The following is a 25,132-nucleotide window of genomic DNA, read 5'->3' on the forward strand; positions in this document are numbered from 1 at the left end:
GTCAATTGGTAGGGCAACTAACTGTGTTTGTGTGTGTGCGCATGTCAAATACATTAATTTATAAATCAAAATAATATTGTATTTGTCAAAACTTTGTAAGCAACAGGTGTAGACGAACAGTGAAATGCTTACTTACGGCCCTTCTCAACAATGCAGAAACAGAAAAAGAGAAATAGAAAAATAATAACACATGGAATAAATACACAACGAGTAACAGTAACTTGGCTACTATTAGCAGCCATTATCATGTATTTGCATATTTTGGCCAGGTGATTAATTGAATCAGGTTGCTGTCAGCTCTGACAGTTGCAGTGTGCAACTTGCATGGTATTTTAATGATTGCCATTATCAAGCTGCCCTCAGAAATAAAGTTCTATCCCTTTAAAAAAAAAAATACTACCCACGGTCTCTTTTGCTCATGCCCCCTCCACCACTCACCCCCTCCCACCCACCGCCTGCCAACACACACACACACACACACACACACACACACACACACACACACACACACACACACACACACACACACACACACACACACACACACACACACACACACACACACACACACACCAGCCCTCAGCCTCATGCATCAGCTCTCTCTACATTACTGCTCTTCCTTGCAACATCCACAGTCACTGAGCATAGAGGAAGAACTGAAACCACACACCGTCTGTCTGCTTACAGTCCATGTACTTAAGGACGTATGTGGAAAACGCCTACTTCCTCTCCCACTTATCTGCACTGAAAAAAAGGTAAAAGCTGAATGCATTTTACTGTCAATGCTGTTTTTGTACATATTGTCTTATGTATGTATGGCATGAGAAGATTATGTAGTAGGCAAGGCAGACTCACATCAGCTGTGAGTGTGGCTCCAAGCAAGGTGTGGTCTGTGTGTGTGTGTGTGTGTGTGTGTGTGTGTGTGTGTGTGTGTGTGTGTGTGTGTGTGTGTGTGTGTGTATGTGTGAGTATGTGTGAGTATGTGTGAGTATGTGTGAGTATGTGTGTGTGTGCATTTGTGTGTGCATCATTGCCACACAAGTCTGAGGTAATGGCTTGGTCTTTTCTTATGTCTTGAGCCTGGGGTGCACCAAAATGTCAAATCAAATTAATTGCGGGCTTATGCTTACTAATGAATTAGTAATCGGGTATCACAGGGTTTCGACTGTGAAGGGAGGTGCAGTCTTTTTTTGTGTATCATTTTTTGATGAAGAGAGAGGGGCCAAGTGGAATTCATTTTTTAAATATCTTGACAGTTAATAGAATCAGAACAGTTACTGTCAATTCATTTCTCAAAAAGAGATGGAGAGCATGTCTCTGTTGAACATTTCAGAGATTCAACAGAGACATGACTTTGTCCTGAGTCACTTCATAGGAAACATACTGCAGGTCAGCTCAAGTCTTGTATTGTTAATTACATCTCTGATTTGAGCAAGTCTTATTGGGATTCCCCTGGACTGCCACACTGTCCTTTTCTCACTTCTTCTCATAGTCCATTTCCTCTTGAGCTTCCTCCCTAAAAACAAAAGCAAATACTCATGCAGTTTAAGAGGCTACATCGCCTCAATTTGGTTGTTGTCTTTGAATATGGAAACACTGCTGGTAGGTTCTCCCACAAAGTCAGAACCATTTAAAATAAGGCACCATAGCAACTTTCCAGTGTATGTGCCTGTGTTTATCCCCTGTCAGTGTACATCTGGTGTATACTTGGCCAACTCCATCTGCATAGTACTGAGGTGCACTATTATGATCAGTGTCACGCTTCTCTAGTGTGTGACTCAGACACCGCACGAGAGGCATTATCACAGAAATGATGAGGACACTTCAGCAAGCTGCCACTGTGACAGCCTCTTATGGGCCAACAATAGCTCTGAGATAAGACATTAACCTTCCAATGGAGCAGAGGTATTGCCTGTAGTTATGCTTTATGTTCACCAAGAGATTCGGATTGATTAATTGTTTTGGAAAACTACAGCATCAGTGGGTCCCGTTGGAATAGGTTATAGGGTTTATCACGTTTAGGATAGGGAGCGAGGTTTACTGTTCATCTTATTGTCTTTTCAGACTTCGTTTCAGTGAGTATACAATCATCTTATGCATACACATGTAGAAATACAGAGCAGGGACCATATTTTCTATCATATGCAAACGAGCAGCAGTGTATATATCAGCAACGCCCGCACACAAGGCGAGACCAGCTATCGCAAAACAATGGATGCCAAATTATATAAATGTTAAAGGATTTATTTTACAGTCTGTTCATCAGATGGCGAGATGGTTGATGAATAGTTGTTCCGAATGGCTCGTTTCAAATGGGTCGGGCCATGCCAGGCAGTGAAAGCATGTGCAACTCTAGATGTGTCAATGTCTATTCTCCTCCACAGATGTAGAGTGGCAGAGAGGGAGGCGCTGAACCAGAGAGGTGCGCATATTTTAAGTCACTTTAGCACTCTTCAAGAGGGCCTTTTTCAATGATCCATTATGCATACAACTCCTGCTCTCCCTGGTATTTCTCCTACCTTCTTGACGTCAGTTGCCATTTGTGAGGGTTGCCCAGGCAACGGCCAACCTCCCCTGGAGATATGTCTGGTGGCCTGATATAGCCTTTTAAGGGTTTACTGTTTGCACACGTTTTAATTGCCTTTGATACACTGGCAGTACTACATGTAGGTCATTGGAGTACATCAGGCGTGAAAAAAAAATGGGAACGCATATAAAAATAGCATATCAAAAGCTATTCTGGCATGATATCCCATTAGTGCTTCTCATCTCCTCTCAACTTGGGCACCTACATATTGTGTTAATGGCTGTTTTGGAGCAGTCCTCCAAGGGCATTATGTACCCTAAAATGGTAGCAATGAAGTTCAAAGTGAGATTATGTGATCTGGTATGATTGCTTGTTGCAGGCTATTAATTTGTAACACCCTATGTGTGCTATTATAGTGTATGGTATTAAAGTAGGCATTGCCTAATTATTTTACCTACACTTGTATTATTACAGTCACATTTTTTACCATAATGTAAATATTTCCAGCAATCATGAGGACATTTGTTAATTAAGGATATCAATGCATCATCTTCATCAGATACAGTATTTAAGCAAGCAAAATTCCCCAATCTCTCAATTTTCTCCTAAGTGTTTTACGAAGTGTTACTGTGTCTCAGTTTTAGACAGTTCCCATTGCAATGGTAGGTTAGGATGTGTGAAAATGGTTATCTGTCATGGCTGGAAAACAATAGAGATATTGTACACACAGGGTACCTGGTCCAGAGCTCTGAGGCTATTTATAGCTTCTGCAGCATCTTTTTTTTTCCAGACATCAAGCTATTGATGTTCTATTTTTACAGTGCAATTCGCTCCCTCCCTCTCCTTTTGGTTGCCAAGCGATTGACCAAGGGATCAGATTGAAGAATGATGTGCCGCTTGCTGGACACCCTGACTCTGATTTTCAGTTGGTTAATGAACTCTTTCAATATGGGATGGATGACACCTATGAGATGGTTGGAGGGTTGATTACAAAAACGATTACAAAAAACCCCAATGTGATTTAAGATAATAAATGCCATTGCTATTTTACCCTTCACATCTAATGACCAAGCCCGAAAGAAAGAAAGCCACTGGGATGCATTTCAGTTCATTTACTTGATAGTTTACTGACTTGATTGTTGTGGCCTTGCTTTTATTGGAAATAGAAATCTGTTATGATTTTTCATAGATTCATCTGAAGTTGATTATTGGCTACAAAACTACTAACATTATTGTGTAGTTGTCAAGGTGAGCCAGGTTTTGTCTCTACAACATTTATATACGGCAATATTAGGGCTGCCCAGGCCAGAATATTGCATTTAGCCACACCTAGGTGAAAAGGTTACAAAACTAAATGTAATTTGCCCTGTGTTGTTTTACAGGGGACGTGACTAACACCTCTCTTTTTCGGAGGAACGAGAGATATCAGCTAATATTGGAATATATGACGTTGTTATAAAACTGCGAGAGTACTGCCAAAATTTGACAGGAATAGATTATGTTCTGTCTTGTTGTGGTGATGTTCACACCTCAGAATAGTTAAATGTTACATCATTTCAGACATGAATTGGCAAAATCATTCGGTTGCATTTAAAGTTATGACATCCTGTGATTTTCATCAGTCTTTTTGATTGATGTTAATAATGGCCTCCACAGCATATCAAACCCTGCAACATAGGCCTACATCCTCGAATTAACAACATGTGACTCTCTACTAGCTATTATTTTAATCCTAATCCCTATAATGCATTTAGGAAAAGGGATCGACTGAGGTAATCTACTGCTGTGTGAATTCAATTAGACTTAATCTGACCCCATGCTATTCCAAAAGGAAACCAAGGGCTGTGCAACTTTCATCTCCCCTTCATTGATTATAGCTCTCGCAGAGATGAGGAAAAGCCTATCCCACTGCTCTCTTTCATTGGCTCCATAAAAAATTCAGCATGTCCTAATGGAGAGAAATCCTATTCTACTATTTACCCCCTTTACACTGGAGCCAGACCAGACACACCTTTCCCTGGTGCTATCAAGAATGATCAGAAATGACTAAACACGTACATGATGAATCATATGATACAGGTTCAGAACACCAGAAACATATAGCTAAATTTAACTGGCACTTTTAGTGTGTGCACAATGTGAGAGATCTCCAGGATTGGATGAATGCGCAGGCATATAGGTAGTCTGTATAAGTATGCCCTAGGTGTGTGTAATGGTTATCCCAATAATCCTTTTATTTCAGTACTACAATATATCTAGATAATTAATTGGTACTTGCATACATAAGCCAAAACATTTAGCCTATTACAGTAAGAACTGTAATAAAAAAAAAAGTGTTTTGTATTGTAAGAACATAGTATTCAATATGGCAATTCATGTTTTGCATATCAAGAGAAAAATGGTGAAGGCCTAATCACACAGAACTGACAAAGTCTTCAAAACAACTTGCATTGATAATCATTTATGAACATTTAGAAAACACTGAATTACATTGTAATTGCCTGATAGTAAAGCACTCTGTCATCCCCTTCCTGCACACTTTAGCCTACTTCCCAATGCTCAATCCACTGTATGGCTCCGAAGCCACAACTGTAACCATGCAACATGATGAAGGAAGGAATAAAACATGTAGTCGGCGTTACAAGCTCATTAAACCAAGAATAACATTTTAAAACAATATCGTATCGTTCAGACCTCCGCGATAGGTGTTCACCTACACTGTAACAATTTGTTTCCTGTACTCAGTTCTTTCTTTTTGTTGAGGGAGCTGACAGTCAATACCATTTTCCTGTGGGTGAAACAAAGCTATTGCGACACGATTGATTTGGTCCTTATTGTACAAGAAAACGGGACACTTCTCTAAGTGGAGAAAAATCACTGATATAAATCAAGATATTGTCTTAAGAATACGTTTAAACGTGTTTTAGGAATGAGTAAAATGAACATGTACGACATCTCTGCGAGTGCACCCCTCGGCGTAGGCTGTTGCCATGTTCCCAGTTTCTTCATGGGTGTGGTGATTAGATTGCTTGGTGAACGTTCAGTCTAATCCTGCCAGAGTTGCGCGACTGGCTGGCCCTTTAAATCTGTTAAATTGTCTGAAAACTAATAGCGCTATCTTGACATTTCTTTCACAGCTGGGACCATGTATGCCATTTGAAAACGGACTACTGTGACACAGATTGGAACGACGTGGAAATCCCCCCCCTCCCCCCCAAAAAATCCAGTTTCAGGTAATAACGTGTGCTCTGAAGAGCTGTATCTCTTAGCATTTTCTTGCCTTTTATTTCCTGCTTTGGGTAAACCCTAGGCTATAGCCTACAATACGGCGTGATGTCGGCCTTTGTTTTGCGTTGAGGTTGCAAAACATTAGGGGAGCAATTGATACGTTAAAAAGCGACGTGTTGAGTAGTGGTCATCTTAATAGCTAATTATATCTATTTCAAGGCTTGCTGTTTTTCTCGGTGAAGCTTTTATTGGTGAAAATTCGGTGTTATCGAAACGCGGCCTTTTACTGTCAAATCACCGTCGGACGGAAATTAACTAGCCTACTGTAGGCTATAGGATAAAAATCTATATTCACGAATATAACGAAGCCTTATTCAGGTATGTAGAGCAAGATACCGGGAGTATTTTACATATATATTTTTACATTTACATTAATTAATTATAGATGACATTCTGCCTTCATTCGAGCGGCAATTTGTAGCAAGGCTGCCAATGTAACGGCGCGCATATTGCTTAGTTTCCTAGTCTTGAAAATGCATGCCACCTTCATTGATATTGTTTGGAGATTATATAAAATCTAATATATCTCAATATTTAATCTTGTCAAAGCAACACGTGTTCAAGATTCTGTCAGAACACCGAGAACAGATAACCTTCCAGTTCTCTCTGTGTGTGTGTGTGTGTGTTGTGGTGCTGTTACAACATTGTAACAGTATTGTAACAAAGTTGGAACTTTCATGTATCTGCTAACGTTATCTGTCTAATATTATCCACAATCCGCATTGAAATGACAGCCATCTTTTTAATCGTTATAGTCTAAGCCTATAACTAGCCCAGTGTTTGTTTTAGCTGTATGCCTATCAGTTATTGTTATACTTCTGCAGTATTATAGAGTTTTAAGCAATATCCTGACAAGACAGGTTTAATGAGTCCTCCAACAAGATCAGTGAGGTACAGATGTAGGACCTTAATTTGATCGCCCTGTTGCAGGAGAACTTGCCTGCAGTGCAGGACATTTAAAACTTGTAGTGTATTTGAGGTTTTAAAAGGATTCTGAAGTTTGTAATTTTAACTTTGACATTTCAGATTTGATTTTCCTTTACGAAAATGTATCAACCCTTCCAAAAATGTCCATTAATTATAATTCACATAATAATTCACATTTCCTTATAATTTTTCTGCTGTAGCAAACTGGCTCAAATTAAGATCCTACATCTGTAGTGAAGTGTTGTAAAGGGTAAACAGCATTACAACTGCTGTTATCATAGTATGCAAACTTTGACCAGTAATACTGTAGCTCTTTGTGCACAGGTTGGCTGTAGAAAAAACATACTGGGCAAATATTTTCATGGTCACAATTACAGTGGATTTGTGGTAGGCCTAAGTGGCAAATGATTTATTAGAGAACATATGAAGATCATGATTGATATCCATATGTGTCTGTCATATACTGAATGTATTTAATGTATTTCCACATGGCTGCACTTGACCAATGTAAATACTCAGCTTGTCCAGCAAATAATTTGGGAAGTCAAGTCACCTGATATTTGCGCCATTCTCCAGATGTTTTGAGTGTTCTGTGAACTGAACAAGTCGTCACCTGGTGGGGCTGCCCTGCCTCCTTTTGCTTTCACCCAATGTTTAGGCCACCTCCACCTCTCTGCAGAGATGTGTCACCTCATTGGAGTTAGAAGAACATACACATGGACATACGATTTTATCCCAAGAACATGTGCACCTACACCCGCTCAAACACAACACACACACACACACACACGTGTATGCACACAATGTCGTTTAATTCTCTCAAGACATTTCCTACTCATATCACACTTTCATTGCATGATATGACCAACATCTACCACTCCAAACATTAACAATAACAAACATGGCTTTAGCCTATTGCAGGGGTTTTAACATGAAATCACACACATATCAGACCAAACCCATGCATTACACTTTAATGAATCCTATTCAGCCAGCAATACCTATTCACTAGAGACAATGTTACTTGGAAAATCAATCCACTTATTCAATATGAAGCTGGATACATTACACAAATATGAAACCATGGTAATCCCTAGGATTAGGTTACAGACAAGTCTGACATGGTGACCTTCCCAGGAGAGGTCAAGTTAATGGCCTTGTGATCAGACACAATATTCCCAATAGTATTACACTTCAAAATTGTAACTAAAAGTGGGTGTGCTAATTTCAGATGCAAGTGTAACGGTACAAATAAAAAATCTATTACTGCTCGGGCGACGTTGTTTAAATGGAGCGGATGTCAGGGAAGATGCAGCCTGGTAGTACTATGTGCTTTGAGGTCATCTAGGTGAATAATGCTTTACCCCAGCAGACATAGCGTCAGTGTGTGTCTGTGTCTGTGTTTGAGAGAGAGTCATATGCACGTATTTATGTATTTCATGTTGATTTGTGAATGCATTTATGCACACACACGCGTGTGTGTGTCTCGACATTGGTTACATTTGTGCTGAACAGGGCGGGCGGGCGGTGGCTGTCTTCACTGGGTAGAGTGGAGAGCTTCCCACCCATGGCCAGTCTTAGGGCCTGCCTGCTGAGGTGGTGCCAAGCAGCACTGCCACACACTGAACAATAGGGAGCCAGCGCAGAGCTCCCCTTTGTCATCCCTGTCTCTGTGCCATTCTCTGGGCCTCCCAATCTCCCACCACTGGAGGAAAGCTACTCGGCCAGTCTGTATCCCACACACCACTAAATATGGGCAATTCGATTCTGGAACGGGGCATAAGTGTGTCATTTGACCACAAACTGAAGTTTTAGAGTAGTTTACAAATTGCGAGAACAATTCAGATTGAACCATTATGGCCGACTTTTAAAGTCTGTCATTGTAGAAATGTAGTACCTACCTATTGAGGATTGTTGTTTTCCATTTGCATGTCATATGCGCAAATAGGTTTAATTAAGCTTTTGTGCATAGTCTTCTGCCTAATAGTTTAAATTAAATTAGCTTTTATGTTGGCCAGTGAGACATGTACACTAGTGTAGGACCCACGTATTGTTGTTATATTCAGTGTTTAAGAAATATATTACCTTCAACAGTTTATTTATTTGATTTATTCTTATTTTCAATGATGGCCTAGGAACAGTGGGTCAATTGTCTTGTTCAGGGGCAGAACGACAGATTTTTACCTCATCAGCTCAGGAATTTGACCTCGCAACCTTCCGGTTTCTAACCCAATGCTCTAACCACTAGGCTACTAGGCTACCTAGATCTTGTGATCAAGCCATGTTTTGTGATTACTGGTGTCGTAAAAATGTTAGCTAACGCGTTACATGTTTGACATTTCAATGGAAATACTACTACTATCAGCTTTTTAGCAACAAAAGCAGTTTAGCAACAAAAATACTTCCCGTATTATCGGCAGTTATTGGCTACCTTACTATTTTGTTCAATTACAAGATATATCTGTTTAATTTTGTTCTTAAAAGAGACACCAACCTCGTATCCGAAGTGTTTACTTGATAGTTGACTAAAGTTAGTTGCCTAGCCTTCCAGTAAAAACAAATTAAAGACTTGCCTGTCAACTTTTCAGTGCGTAGACTGTTGTAACCAAATAATGTCTCATTATTTATTTTACAGATTAATCTTATGTTTTGAGAAAGTAGATTGACAGTTTAATACTAACATATAAATGAGTATGAATAATTTAGGTAAAAAACTGGATATTAAATTATGTGTAGTCTGTCGCGCAGTCAAATTTTACAATATACAGCGTGTCCCACAAAATGTGCATATATATATATGACTTATTTGAAGACTCTCAAAACCTAACTTAACTATACATACGCTGCAATGAAATTGGTGGTCAGCTAGCTAGAAGGGTGTCTTTAGTCGCAAAACGTACAGTTATTTTCCCGGCCATTTAACTGTTGACCGTAAAGTGATTTAATCCTCCAGCCACTAGAGAGTGTCGGAAGTTAGGGGGTGTCCGATGTTGGGGGGAAATGAGCTAGTGGATTATTTATTCAAGGATCAGATTGCAGTAAGGCACCAGCAGCAGCATTTCACTGGTAAACTGACGTCAGGGGCTCTGCAGGTGGCTTGCGTCAGCAGGTGTCATGAAGGAAATGTAATTCCCAGGCAAAAGTGTTTCTTTCTCCACTGTCTTATTTTTGTCAGTGCGCTTCCTACCTGACGCCAAAAGCATGCAGACGTACATTTTTTGTAATTCTGCAGTCAGAAAAAATGGCAAACAGTCTCGACCTAAGCTCTAAATAATGTTGATTGAAGTTGTAAAATAGCATTCAAGTGCATTATGTAGGCTATATGGAAGGAGTAAGCTGTTATGTTTTAAATTTCACTAGGCAAGTCAGTTAAGAACAAATTCTTATTTTCAATGACAGCCTAGGAACAGTGAGTTAACTGCCTGTTCAGGGGCAGAATGACAGATTTTGTACCTTGTCAGCTCGGGGATATGAACTTGCAACCTTTCGGTTACTAGTCCAATGATCTAACCACTAGGCTACGCTGCCACCCCAATTAAGATTATTTAAAACTGGGCAACCTGACCAAATTCACATAGAAGTGTGTGTTAGATCTGTCATTCTAAGAAGTCTAAGAAGTGGTAAATCTGTTCTATGTGCGCCATGTCTGTGCTTCCCATTCTTAAGTTTAGTTTTTAAGTTTAGTTTTTCCATCTGTTAATTTCGGTTTTGTACACCAGTTTCAAACAGCTGAAAATACAATATTTTTGGTTATGAAAAATATATTTCACAGCGGTTTAGATGATACAATGATTCTCTACACTATACTTGCTTGTTGTGTCACATAAACTGGAATTAGGCGAACTATTCGAATTTTAGCTACCAGGAAATAGCGGAGCGATTTCTGCATAGTGCAGAACATGGTTTGACATGGTTATTAGCGAAAAGGCCATTGACGCTTGGTTATTAATGTTATTTAACACTTATTTGTTAACCTTATTTCATAAAGCATCATACACCCATGGGCATTCAATAAACAGAAATACCACCTGCTATGAATGCTTTGATGAGTGCTATTAAATGTGTAGCAAATCTTTTTTTTTTACTACATCATGAACGTTATTTGTTTTCCAATGTGGAACAAAAGAAATACATCTTACAGGCATGCTGCCCTAGCTGCTAATTATAGAAATGGAACTAAAACATTAACCCAGGGCTGTATTCTGGACAGCAGGCTGCAAAATGTCCTGGAAAATGAGGGGGGCCCAGCGCTCCAACAATTTCTGGAGAGTGTGTAAGTGCCTCGTGACCCACATTCAGAATCCCCTAGGTAAAGGATGTGGCGACACACACAAAGCCCAGTGTGTGTATGTACAGTATGTGTGCGTGTGAGCGTGGGTGTGTGTATAAACGCAATCCACTCAATAGAGCTACAGTACAGTTACAGTACAGTTACACCCCTCCTTTGCACGTCAAATTATATTCAAACAGAATCAATTGCAGGACAGGGAGCTAAAACAGCACAATGCAAAACACCCCGCTTGATTGAATTGAAAAGGTCAGCGACTCAGAGCCTTGTGCATTTAAATGGCCTTTTGAACCAGACTGGAGGTGATTGGTGCCTGTGTCTGGGTACAGGCTGGCGCCCCACGATTCAGGCCAAAGCAGCCCCATCCGCAGGATGTCCGTGTTTGTTACAGCCCAGGGAAGTGCTCCTCTGAAAGTGTGTCTGTCCGTCTGACTGACTGTCTATCTATCTGTCTGTGTTTTTCAGGTGTCAGCTGGTCTGTGTGATTTTTACAAACCCAGTTTTCCAAGTGGAGCGTGGCCTGAACACATCACAGAGGGACAATGAGCGAGCTGGAACAGTTACGGCAGGAAGCGGAGCAACTACGCAATCAAATCCGGGTATGGGGCGTGTGTGTGTTTGAGTGTGTGTGTGTGTGTGTGTGTGTGTGTCTGTATTGAATCCTTGACTCAAGAAATCTGAACAGTAAAGTTTCAGGTGATCATTTGATAGTATTGCTTGGCATTTTCAATCAGCCATTTAAATCATATTATAATATTAACACTGGACCACTTTCTGCAATATACTCTTTCTGTCTCTCACAAACTCTGAACATTGCCATGTTGCTGTTGTGTTACAGGATGCTAGGAAAGCCTGTAGTGACTCCACTCTTTCGCAGGTAAGGGATTCAACAAATTAAGATTACACATTTACTTACAATACATAAAATGCCGGTTATAGCTTGGATCAAGCTATCATGTGTGCTTGATATAAAATACAGCCAAACATTTACCTTTGTCTAAATAAACAGGACCGCCCTTAGGCTCTCTCCAATCACAACCAGTGAGCAGGTTTTTTTTGTTGTTACACTTGAATTTGATCCTCTTTTGACAAACCTGAAATCCCAAGGTCTTTGTAGTCAAATCAAAATCAAATTTGATTTGATTTGATCCCAAGGTCTTTGTAGTCTTACCATGTACCATGTATCAGGGCGTACCATGTATGTCCAATCAAATTGTAGAAACATCTCAAGGCTGATAAATGGAATTCTTTTGCTTTGTCATTATGGGGCATTGTGTGTAGATTGATTAGGGGAAAAAACAATGTAATCCATTTTAGAATAAGGCTGTAACGTAACAAAATGTGAACAAAGTTGAGGGGTCTGAATAGTTTCCGAATGCACTGTAGGTATAAAGCAAATAGCCTAGCAATTAGTCTATGAAACTCACATGTACATATTTGGACTAGGGTGAAGTTTATGAATGACCATGCTGGGTTATGCTGATGTTGTTTCCTTTGGACCTGGCGTATTGGTAGATCACAGCTGGTCTGGACTCAGTGGGCCGGATACAGATGAGAACGCGACGCACTCTCAGGGGCCACCTCGCCAAGATCTATGCAATGCACTGGGGCACCGACTCCAGGTCTGACAATACTACTGTTACTACTACTACTACTACTACTGCAATACTTCTACTGCTACTATGCTTCTACTGCTAATATACTTCTACTTCTGCTGTTGTTATTTTACCCCCCTTGATTCTAAATGATCTTTTATTGTCTTTTTATTGTTGCATAAGTCCTATGAGGTAACTCTAATGAAAAGTACTATACAAATGAAATGTATTATTATTATTATTAGTACTACTACTAGTTAGTACCACTACTACTAGTACTACTACTGCTACTATCCTACTAATATACTACTACTACTACCACTACTGCTTCAAAACTACACAACTACTACTACTACTACTACTACTACTACTACTACTACTAAACCTCCATATTCTTAAGCACTGGCTGCTTGTGTCCTGTGGGTTTTGGACAGAAACTTTGTTCCAAACCAAAGCCATTAACATTTAAATTACAAAAAAGTCCATAGACTGCTAGTTCAATACTACGGCACATAGAGCAGTGGCACATTTTTACCAGTCAGTGTACTGTTGCCAGTCACACTAGTACAGTTGGACCGACTGATTTCCAATTGAGGCTCGATTTATATGTGAGCCATGGGACTACAAGTATGTATGCTTACCAGCTCATTCTTACTGCTCCCAAATACTTCTGAGTGTGTGTCTGCACTCTGGGTGAACCACCTGGAGGACAAACAGCCTGTGTTTATTTTATATACAGCAGTTGACATTTCAGCGGCACAGCTCTCCCTTTATTGTGTGCTTGGCTCGCTACAGATGGGTGCCAACCCACTTCCTATCACTGGAGAGACGGAAACACAAGCAGTTGGTGGCAGGGGGATGGGGGGTGGGGCAGGCTCTCTGTTTATCTTTCTCCCTCTCTCTTTCTTTCCTTCGTTCTCTCTATCACCTCCCCTCTCCATTCTTCCTCCCTCTTTATCTCTATTGTTTCCCCCCCTCTCTCCACTTTTCTCTTGCTCTCCATCCCCTCCTCTATCCTTCTCTCGTTCTATCTCCCTCTGTCTCTCCCTGCCCCCCTCTCGACTGTAGAGCCTTTCAGATGACTGAGGCCATGAATATTACATGAAATGGCTCATCCAAAGTGGTCGCTATCCTGGACGGTTCACACTGCGATCCTGGCATGTGGGGTGTCCCACCGGAGGGAAGGAGGGAGGGAGGGAGGGAGAGAAAGAGGGAGAGGGCTCTGGAGTTCACACCACATTTAAACTGCTTTGGAAGCAGCAGCTTTTCTGGCTACATTAGTTATGCATGCATTAGGTATGCTCTAACTAGTTTCATTGCTTTTTTTGTTCCTGTGAATATATGCCAGTGTGCTGTGCTGACAGGTCAAACTCTTCAATATATTGAAACCATTCTCTTTTTTTAAATGGCGTCTAGGTTACTTGTAAGTGCCTCCCAGGATGGCAAATTGATCATTTGGGACAGCTACACAACAAACAAGGTGAGACCTACATTAAACTGCACCTGTGTAACCTTTCTCAAATAACATCAAAGACAAACAATCACCAGTAAAGTATCCTCTATATCTCCCCTCACACTGTAGCAAACAGTGCCATCCTCGTTGTCCTTGATTCTCCTCTGTATACTGCATCAGATTCCACTCCCCTGGGTGATTGAGCTAAGGCACGTTTGGGGTCAATTCAATTACCATTTAGGTTATATTAGGAAGTGAATTCGCCTGAAAATAATTTCCTCCTATTTTCTACCAGGATATTTCTATTCCCGAATTGAATGTCAATTCACTTCAGGAAGGTTCCTAACATAAGATCTGCACGCGTAACTTGCAGATCAGGTTACAGGTTATGCGTTCAGATCTCAAGATAGGATTTGGTCCTTCCTTTCAAGTCTTAACGCTTATGAATTTTTGATTGCAACCCTGGAGGTAACAGACGTTGATCGTGTGTGTGTATTCCGTAGATGCATGCCATCCCGCTGCGCTCCTCCTGGGTGATGACCTGTGCATACGCGCCCTCTGGGAACTATGTGGCGTGCGGAGGCCTGGACAACATCTGCTCCATCTACAGCCTGAAGACCCGTGAGGGCAACGTGCGTGTCACCCGCGAGCTGCCCGGACACACAGGTACACACTGGAGAAGGCTCTTTTTAAGAGGCGGAATACCTCAATTTTAGAAAGGAAATAGCACAATTTCACCTCATCAACTTTTTTGAGTGGTTTAAACCCAGATAACCTTTTTTCATTCCAAAAGCATTTCTCACCTCTGCCCTTATTCAATATCCCCTGCAGATCTTGGCCCGTTTCATAAAGCATCTCAGAGTAGGAGTGCTGGTCTAGGATCAGTTACACCCATAATTAATATAATCTTATTCATTATGATCTAAAAGGAAAGAACAATATTAGATCAGCACTCCTACTCTGAGATAGTTTATGAATACGGGTGAGACTAGTTCTTCTCCATATTGTTTACACCTGTCCACTACTGTCAAATATGTGGGGTGAACAAGGGCAGTGGATGCACTGAGGACCACAGTGATGGCTTGTTATGGTATTGATGTCAATCGTGTGGATTAAGCCTGCATGGTTATTTTCAACCTTTATTTTTCAGGCTATTTGTCTTGCTGTCGTTTCCTGGACGACAACCAGATTGTGACTAGTTCCGGGGACACCACCTGGTGAGTTTGTTGATCTAGTGTGGGAGGAACACTTATTTGGGGAACACAACTTGTGTCTAGATGATATCCTTTGTCCAATAGCTTTGCATCCACCGCTCTTATAAGGCTTTGTCTTGGTTTTGTTCTGCCAGCTCCCGTGAATACTACTCACACAGACTATTAGAGTTATGATAATACGATAGCATCGTCTATTGACGATGATTGACATCCATCGTCAATGGTAACGGCATCGTGATGTGACCGACAATGCTTTAGCCTATTTGAACTTGACTGGTTGCCCCGCAGTAAAGAACGGGAGTCTCCAGCACACAGCAGGGCAGCACACAAGTGACATTCCGAGTAATTTGCTTATTCCTATTTGCTATAACCTATTTCAATAAATATGTTGTATACAGAATGCAAGGGAGGAATGTAGGGTAAACAGAGCAGAGAATTCCACCAAAACAGTACAAAAGGTCCAATATTCTCTCGCTCTCTCTCTCTGTCGGATGCATCGGCTTTTAGTCTATAGCCTGAACCTATTCATGTTTTTTTTTTTTTAAATAAGACAATCCTTATTAACTATCTTGTGTTTAGCTGTTTTAAAAGAACGTAGCCTATATTCTCTTCTCTCTCCATTCGATAGGCTACGCTTCATCATTTTATGCATGGCTTTCTCCCGATAAAACAATGAATGTAACGGCATTCCGTCTCAAAACGTAATTTGAGCCTAAAAACACAAGGTAGCCAGGGGACTAATAATGAGAGAGAACAAACAATATCAATAGCCTATAGGAAAATTGAATGACAAGTTTAATCACGTTTGAGTTTATTAAGAAAGAAATTATCCATATGGGCCGGGAAAATCCCTCCAAACGAGATTTAAAAAACTAATGGCCAATAACTTATCCTCATTCCTCTTACTGGCCTATCATAAAAGCTTTAAGGCCAATTCAAGTTATGAGCAGCAGTTTAATTCCCAAATATTCTAGCCTATGAAGATGTTGTCCTAAAGTTGTGGCTTTCAAGAATGAAAGTCTATAGCCTAAGCCTAGGCATTTATGATAGATTGTATGATAGATAGAACAAACTATATTATTTATTTTTCTATTATTTTACGAGGCAAAATAAAGCATTTATTATCCAGTTTTGAGGACTGTAGACTGTTTCTATCCAGCCAATGACGTCACTGCGTTGACAGCCCATTCCTCAGAGAATCATGGCTCCATCACAGAGCGCCAAACAGACACACAAACCTGCTCCATGCTGAAGCTGCACTTAGCCTCTGCCCAGGATATCGTTGTGATCCGTCCAGTCACATTCGATTTCACTCTATAGCCCAACTTATTTTCAATAAAAAACTCAATCAAATTGGGTTGGCCAATATGGGGCGATAGCATCGTATATCACAATGATTTATGGGTTACATAATCACGAGAGAACAAAGGTTGACATCGCTCAACCCTACAGACTACACTGACACACACACAGAGAGAGGAGAACCCAGTGCACCTCCCCATTCATCATCAATTCATTTCAAGTCTTAACATTTCCATTGTACACTCATACCCCCCCACCCACTCTTGCTCTCAGCGCTTTGTGGGACATCGAGACTGGCCAGATGGCCACCAGCTTCACGGGCCACACGGGGGACGTGATGAGCCTGTCCCTCAGCCCTGACTTCAAGACCTTTGTGTCGGGGGCCTGTGACGCGTCCTCCAAGCTGTGGGATGTCCGGGACGGCATGTGCAGGCAGTCCTTCACTGGCCACGTGTCCGACATCAACGCCGTCTGCGTGAGTAGGAGGCACAGGAAATATATGTATCGTTTTGTTATGAAGAACCTTACATTGTAGGACGGTACTGTAAAGCAGACAAACATCTGTTACCAGACCGGTTACCAAACTAGATATTCAGTTTCTTTGCTAATACTGCAAGAATTTGACACAGATTTGCCTGACTATGTAATGTTAATCCTGAAAAGAGAAACTGAGCCTCAATTCGTTGGTGGTATGGACTCTACAAGGTGTCGAAAGCATTCCACAGGGATGCTGGCCCATGTTGACTCCAATGCTTCCCACAGTTGTGTCAAGTAGGCTGGATGTTCTTTGGGTAGTGGACCATTCTTGATACACACGGGAAACTGTTCAGGGTGAAAAAATCTAGCAATGTTGCAGCTTGACACAAACCAGTGTGCCTGAGACCTACTACCATACCCCTACAGTGCCTTCAGAAAGTGTTCAGACACTTTTTCCACAATTTGTTTTTACGTTACAGCCTTATTTTAAAATTGATTAAAACAATTTTTTCCCTCATCAATCTACACACAATACCCCATAATGACAAAGCAAAAACAGGTTTTTCTAATATTTTGCTAATAATTCTTTTTTAAATGAAATGACATTTACATAAGTATTCAGACCCTTTGTTGAAGCACCTTTGGCAGCCATTACAGCGTCGAGTCTTCTTGGGTATGAAGCTACAAGTTTGGCACACCTGAATTTGGGGAGTTTCTCCCATTCTTTTCTGCAGATCCTCTCAAACTCTGTCAGGTTGGATGGGGAGCTTTGCTACACAGCTATTTCTAGGTCACTCTAGAGATGTTTGATTGGGTTCAAGTCCGGGCTCTGGCTGGGCTACTGAAGGACATTTAGAGACTTGTTCCGAAGCCACTCCTGTGTGCTTAGGGTCGTTGTCCTGTTGGAAGGTGAACCTTTGCCCCAGTCTGAGGTCTTGAGCACTCTGGAGCAGGTTTTCATTAAGGATCTCTCTGTACTTTGCTCCATTCATCTTTGTCTCGATCTTGACTAGTCTCCGTGTCCATGCCGCTGAAAAACATCCCCACAACATGATGCTGGCACCACCATGCTTCGCCGTAGGGATGGTGCCAGGTTTCCTCTAGACATGACGATTGGTATTCAGGTCAAAGAGTTTAATCTTGGTTTCATCAGACCAGAGAATCTTGTTTCTCATGGTCTGAGAGTCCTTAAGATGCCTTTTGGCAAACTCCAAGCGGGTTGTCATGTGCCTTTTATTGAGGAGTAGGTTTCGTCTGTCCATAAAGGTCTGATTGGTGGAGTGCTGCAGAGATGGTTGTCCTTCTGGAAGGTTCTTCCATCTCCACAGAGGAACTCTAGAGCTCTGTCAGAGTGACCATCAGGTTCTTGGTCACCTCCCTGACCAAGGCCCTTCTCCGCAGATTGCTCAGTTTGGCTGGGCGGCCAGCTCTAGGGAGAGTCTTGGTGGTTCCAAACTTCTTCCATTTAAGAATGATGGAGGCCACAATGTTCTTGGGGACCTTCAAAGGTGCAGAAATGTTTTGGTACCCTTCCCCAGATCTGTGCCTCGACACAATCCTGTCTCGGAGCTCTACGGACAATTCCTTTGACCTCATGGCTTGGTTTTTGCTCTGACATACACTGTCAACTGTGGGACCTTATATAGACAGGTGTGTGCCTTTCCAAATCATATCCAGTCGATTTAATTTACCACAGGTGGACTCAATGGAAACAGGATGCCCCTGAACTCAATTTCGAGTCTGATAGCAAAGGGGCTGAATACTTATGTTATTAAGGTATTTCAGTTTTTTTCTAAACTTGTTTTTCCTTTGTCATTATGGGGTATTGTGTGTAGATTGCTGAGTATTTCCCTTTTCTTAAAAATCCATCTGTAACGTAACAAAATGTGGAAAAAGTCAAGGGGTCTGAATAATTCCGAAGGCACTGTGCAATCCATTTCTCAATTGGTTTAAAAATCCTCTTTAACCTGTCTCCTCCCCTTCATCTACACTGATTGAAGTGGAATTAACAAGTGACATCAATAAGGGATTATAGCTTTCACCTGGTCAGTTTTATGTCATGGAAAGGGCATGTGTTCTTAATGTTTTGTACACTCACTGTATATTTACTGTTTGGGGTATCTCTACTCACTCGACCCTGTCGTGTTAAGGCATGCTTCCCAGCCGAAACAGTTCGGTAGAGTTCGTGCATATATTATGATGACATTTTGTGACGTTTTCGTTTCGACTTTTCGGGCACACAGCATTTATTCTGGATGCAAGCCGATGTTTGGAGCCGACGTCTTCGACGGTGATTGGTCAACAGTAGGGATTCTTCCATAAAGTCTTTGTTGTCATTCAACGAGGGACGACTCGTTTTAATGTACATTTTTTCATTGTAAAATACTGCACCAATAATCTTAGTTAAATGTAAAATTGCGTGACTAACACCTCTTCGGCAAAAACGTCAAAATTAATGACAGATTTCTTGAGTTATCTTAAATTAATTCTGACTATTTTGAGGAAGTGTATACTGACTACGGTGTCTCAAAATGGACAAACAGTGCTATTGCCACTTTTTTGTCGTTTTCAAGCAAAGGTCTTTTAAGGGAGTATGCCAGCACGCTTGTTCGTTTCGGCTAGCCGAGTTCGCTTGGCGCCAGCTGAGCTAGAGCATGCTGACGTCTTTAAAAAGGAACACCATAGAATATGACTGATACAGTAACACAAATTATTACAAAACTTCATGTCATACACATTAGATTAAACAGTGAGTATGACACAATACACTATAACAAAAATAACTTCATTCAATATACCTAACCCATTCTCTCTGTCTCTGTGGTGCAGTTCTTCCCCAACGGCAACGCCTTTACCACGGGCTCGGACGACGCCACCTGTCGACTGTTCGACCTGCGTGCTGACCAAGAGCTGATGATGTACTCGCACGACAACATCATCTGCGGCATCACCTCGGTGGCCTTCTCCAAGAGTGGCCGCCTGCTGCTGGCTGGCTACGACGACTTCAACTGCAACGTGTGGGACACCCTCAAGGCCGAGCGCGCAGGTACAGTGGGGGGAGCTGAGGGACCTAGTGCACGGATTCCAATCCCTTTAAAAAAAAATTTAATGCAACCTTTTCTTGTTACCTCCCTTGAGGTTAGAGGAAGGGACATAATGCAGATTTTTGTGCTAGGCGCAGATTTTTGTGCTAGGCACTCATTTGGCAGTCCCACTTATGGACAGCAACTTACAGTCAGTACATACAGTAGTTGGTGAAACACTGTCTGTACTATGACTCACAATGCCTCCTAATCACCCTTAAATTGTTTCTCTTTCCCTCTCTCTTTCTAGGTGTCCTGGCCGGTCACGACAACAGGGTGAGCTGTTTAGGCGTGACAGACGACGGCATGGCCGTAGCTACGGGCTCATGGGACAGTTTCCTCCGAATCTGGAACTAAACCCTCCACATCACCTCCATCCCCCTCCACCAACCCACCCACCCACACCACAGGGCTGGACTTGAGGGTGAACACTGTGTCTTCTCCCCCCACCAACCCACCACCAACTCCACAACACAGGCAAAGTCCCCCCTGTCCAACTCATCCCCTCACCCAACCACCCTCCAACCGCCCAAGCCACAGCCAGCGCCGCTGTGGGAAAGTAACAACTCTTTCTACCTTTCCAAGTGACGTTTTTTTACCCACCTATTACACAGAGGTTTTCAAGTACGTACAGTTAGTGTCCAATAAAAAATAAATGATGAGACGAGATTTTAAAACATTTGCAAAAAAAAAACCTGGCATCCCCTCTTCTTTTCAGACATGGGGGGAATAGAGCGCATGTTACCGTGGTTACCGCCAAATTAGAGAACAGTCTGTGTGTAATATGTAAATGTATATATAAATACAGTATATATGTATAGCATTATGTGTGTATATATGCATCATATATCCACATATAATGTGTATGTATATACTTTTGTAGTTTATTTCCCACCCTTGAGTTTTTTTGTTTTGTTTATTTTTTTTTGCCTTATGTTTTACTTGTTTAATGTATATAATATTCACAGTACTACACGATAACACAATTCCGATTTTGTCACTTGCCCCATGTACAACATAATGTACATGTCAGTATGCATGTGTGTGTGAGTGTGTGTATGTGCGTGTGATGGTCTACCGGCAAAGGTATACACACGTTCTATAACTATAATACTGTATATTCATATGTTGATGATTGCGGTAACGATAGGAGTTGTGATCTGTTGGCATTCCTCTAAACAAACATGGCTTTCTTTTCTAAACAGAGCCGTTGTGGTCGTTTGTAGAGACAGCTTCTAGACTACAAAGGTTAGGTTTTAGTCTTGGCGGCGTTTTAGCCCAATCCCTTTTCTATAAACTGGTTTAACTAGGTATTGATACACAGCTCCCGTAGTTGTTTGGAGGCGCAGTCTCGCTAAGCCCCTCTAACAAACTCAAACAGCGTGAAACGACGGCCTAGAGAGACACTCGCAGGGGTCTCGGGCTGTGTTCAAAACCGCTGTTGTATGGCGAATAGTATAACATCACTCCCACGCCTTGCAAATCAACAACAGTGTGATATGGAATAAATATGTTGCGATCATTCACTAATAGAGACTTTACTGCATATACCCCAAAGCCTTTACATCTCCACTGCGGACGGGAGCCGGTCTGAAACATAGGGCCAAAAGGTCTGAAACGTAGGGCCCCAAACTGACAGGGGGGCTTCTGGGATCCTGGAGCTACTGGGAGCTAGCTCAAGCCTGTATCGTAAGACTAAATAAGTACTGAGAACCAGAAGTGCTGGCAGTCTATACAATCTCTACCATAGGCTGGTCAGTAGAAGCATTGTGAAAAGATGTGAAAAGGAAAGACTGCTCACTATATGAGCAGTGAGTGACTCGTAATTCCTTCCCTATGAGTGGACATGAGGGAAGATGCCTGTAATAGCTTTTTGCTATGTCCTCTTCAAATCTAGGGATTTAAAAAAAAATCTTGATGACCATCAATAGGGTGGTTTAGTTGAGTGTGGAATGTAACGCTCTTGGTTCAGAAATCTCGTCAGCCACTCAAAATCACACTAGTGCCACCACGAGCCTGTAAAAAAAGAAATGCTTGAAAAAAAATGTGTCTGTATTTAACACGTAACGTTTCTTCTCACCAAAACAAATGTTATGAACAGTTTTAAGTATTGCTAGCAAAGAAAGTACACTTGGTAGAGAGCTAGATAATGCACACATACACAACAAACTGTAGTCCAAATGTAAGCAAAGAGCACATGCAACATACTCACCAATAGAGGAAAGGGGGTATCTCTCACAATACTTTGTTAGTTTGTGCATCAGTCATTTTCCGTTTTCCTCGCAAGATAACTTTGGTTGGGAGGCAACGCTTCAATAAGGGTGCCTATTTTTGAGTTATACACCCTAACATCCTAAAATATCTAGATAACAGTACATGGATTGGATCCATGTGGAATGGATCAGAATGGTCTGTGGCTTGAGATCAGTTAAATCTCCATTCTGCCTTACTGTACATGCTACGAAGCCAATCCCATTGCCAACATTGACCGGAACTGGTCAGGAACTCAAATGTTGGGCCTGCTTGTTCAAGACTTTGGCTTTTTATCTCCACCTGTAGGCAGTTCACTTGACCTCAATCACCCAGTCGCCTAATGAGGCTCCACTATTTCAAGTGGGCCCAAGAGAATGTGAAAGTAATTGTCCAGTGAAAATCTTATTTTTAAAAGTTCATATTCTGTCAACTCATACCCAAATCATGTTATTGACTCATCCTATACTATTATTTGTGGCCAAAGCTTAACTTGGGGACAAACTTAAAAAATAAATAAATAATAATTTCCTCATAGAGGATGAGCTGGCCAATCAGCGGGCTAATCTTTTTAATGACCGGTCAATGCCCACACAGTTCTGTTGTTGGGGTATGCCCACACCATTCCAACACAGAAAAGCTGCTTTTTAACACAATAAAATAAGTGATTATAGGTCATATTTCATAGAAATTTGGAAACACTGGACAGTTACTTTAAAAGATAATTGTCTCCTTTTCAAATATTGGCACTGGGTAAAGAATGAGGCAGGCAATAACCTGCTATAACAAAGTCAAATGATTTGCTGAAATCAAGCAATTGTGAAGCACAGAGACTCGTCAGTACTATAGTAAACACTAAAAACCAAGCTTACAGATGACCACAACCGAAGACCTGCAAACAGCATGCATCTTCCAATAGCTTCTCGAAAGTGCTGTACATTATTTTATACAATTCTGCTTTCTGTCGTACAATTTGTTGTATTTATTGATTACAAAGAAAACCCTTTGATCATTTAGTGATTTATAGTAGCCGTTTATTTGGTTGTACGTTTTTAGCTGTTTTACCTGGCTTTGCATTAATTAATTTGAGAATAAATGTAAAAGAAATGGCTGGCGGTTTATTAAGCCCCAAAAAACACAAAACACATCCTTGACCTGACTTGGATGTAAAATGTATTCCATATCAGTGTTGAAATTCTCACTGATCTGTGTGGGTAACATACATGCCGGTAATAAGTGTTACTTTTCGCATTTGTGCCAATGTTACCCACTGACCCTGAGCTGTGAACTGAAAACATGTCATAATTGACAACTCATTGTGTTTCTTCGCTTGCTTACAGAAAGTGCCAGCTTTTTCCCCCTGAATCAAAATCTAATCCGTGTCATTTTTTTACACTTGGCCTGTAACAAGGTCCTCTGTTGACTTCATAAGGTGCCCAATAAAAGAGAAGTGTCCAGAACTTATGGATATTCCTTCAATGTTATTGAATCACTTTCTGTTTTGCTTTAATTTCCCCATATGAAATTAATCTACCCATTGTGAATGATGAGGATCCAATGAGAGAAATGTAGCCCTTTTAAGACAGGAAATACAGATGGCAGATAAAATGGCAGGATGAAGTTTGGTCATTTTACATCAACATGGCTGCCAGGGAACCTTACCCAAACTCCTGAAAGCAACTTTGAAGTTGGTTGTGTTGATTCTTCAGCTCAGACATCATCTGTGACAATACAGCACCACAGCCCTTACTAGCCAAAAAAAAGTATATTCTATAACACAAAGAACACCCCAGAGGCTTGACCACAGTGCTCAATAAGATGCAACAGTATTATTACTAAAATAGTGACCGCATTAACATGTGCCTGTGCAGTCCCAATGATCAGGTTAGTTTGCTGGGACCAATGGTTTCTAGGCATCAATAGTCAAAGGTGCTCAATCTCCCTGAATTTGACCATGTCATTGTATTTCCTTTGTCTCCTTTAGTTGTATTCATCATATGAAACAACTATGTCATAAGAGCAGTCATGACAGCATGTGCTCTACCTGATGGGATGCCGAGACCCAGTCTGCAACGAACACAGCGTGTGTTGGTTTTCAAGTCTCCTTGACATACATAGCCAAAGTAATTGAAAAGCCTGAGCTTGTACTTGCCTGGACTTACAGGTCTAAGGGAAAAGTAAGTAAGTAAATCAGCATGCGTTGCGTTTACATGTGAACTGTTTACTCGTGGACTGAGGTGGAATATTATCCATGCATCGAAGCAGTGTTTTAGAGGGGTTCTTTTAAAAATCGTAAAACGGAGTAGCGCATATCGAGAGAAACAAACACACGAGAATCAAACATTGAAGTTGTACCCCAGCTGTCCTTTTGATAATTAGCGTTACATTTTGCGATCACCACAAACACAAATTAATGCACTGCCTTTTGGCTCTGATGTATTCTGACAGTCTTATTTATTTTTTGTGTTTTAAAGCTAGTGAAAACCAGGGACATGGTGCCATGATTTCTCTTACAGTGCTATTGTGTGAAATTATAATCACTTGTTATGGAATAATTTTTTATAGTCTTTTTCACACCAATTCTTTTTGTGTATTTGTACAGTGGCTTGGTGATACTGATATGTTGCCATGAGTTGATATTGTAACCAATAAAAAAAGCTTTAACCAAGGATTGTGTTGAAGCCTATTATGTAAAAAAAAAAAAAAAAACTTGAGGTTAACAAATTAC

The 25,132-nt window shown here is 41.1% G+C and overlaps 1 protein-coding gene across 3 annotated transcripts; it reads left to right on the top strand.

Annotated features, from left to right (window-relative positions):
- Positions 1 to 623: 623 nt before the first annotated feature.
- On the top strand, positions 624 to 25,073 carry LOC112250618 (guanine nucleotide-binding protein subunit beta-4-like). Of its 3 annotated transcripts, XM_024420915.2 has the most exons (11): positions 624 to 755; positions 5,665 to 5,760; positions 11,496 to 11,629; positions 11,869 to 11,907; positions 12,546 to 12,652; positions 14,042 to 14,105; positions 14,582 to 14,744; positions 15,229 to 15,295; positions 16,868 to 17,069; positions 19,901 to 20,117; positions 20,405 to 25,073. In XM_024420915.2, exons 3-11 carry the CDS (start codon positions 11,573 to 11,575, stop codon positions 20,509 to 20,511), a joined length of 1,023 nt encoding a protein of 340 aa, XP_024276683.2. In that variant the 5' UTR covers positions 624 to 755; positions 5,665 to 5,760; positions 11,496 to 11,572; the 3' UTR covers positions 20,512 to 25,073. The 3 variants fall into 3 exon arrangements, with proteins under 3 accessions (XP_024276683.2, XP_042177857.1, XP_042177858.1); XM_042321923.1 differs by lacking the exon at positions 624 to 755 and having other exon boundaries at positions 5,552 to 5,760; XM_042321924.1 differs by lacking the exons at positions 624 to 755; positions 5,665 to 5,760 and adding an exon at positions 5,873 to 6,133.
- The last annotated feature ends 59 nt before the right edge of the window (positions 25,074 to 25,132 follow it).

This window comes from Oncorhynchus tshawytscha, linkage group LG05, assembly GCF_018296145.1.
Source record: "Oncorhynchus tshawytscha isolate Ot180627B linkage group LG05, Otsh_v2.0, whole genome shotgun sequence".
Taxonomy (NCBI): Eukaryota; Metazoa; Chordata; class Actinopteri; order Salmoniformes; family Salmonidae; genus Oncorhynchus; species Oncorhynchus tshawytscha.

Bases quoted from the DNA above. Each gene is read 5' to 3' on its own strand.
- LOC112250618 (XM_024420915.2), top strand. From the start codon at position 11,573: ATGAGCGAGCTGGAACAGTTACGGCAGGAAGCGGAGCAACTACGCAAT. The intron at 12,653-14,041 runs GTCTGACAATAC...AATGGCGTCTAG, and splicing joins CACTGGGGCACCGACTCCAG to GTTACTTGTAAGTGCCTCCC. The intron at 17,070-19,900 runs GTGAGTAGGAGG...TCTGTGGTGCAG, and splicing joins CCGACATCAACGCCGTCTGC to TTCTTCCCCAACGGCAACGC.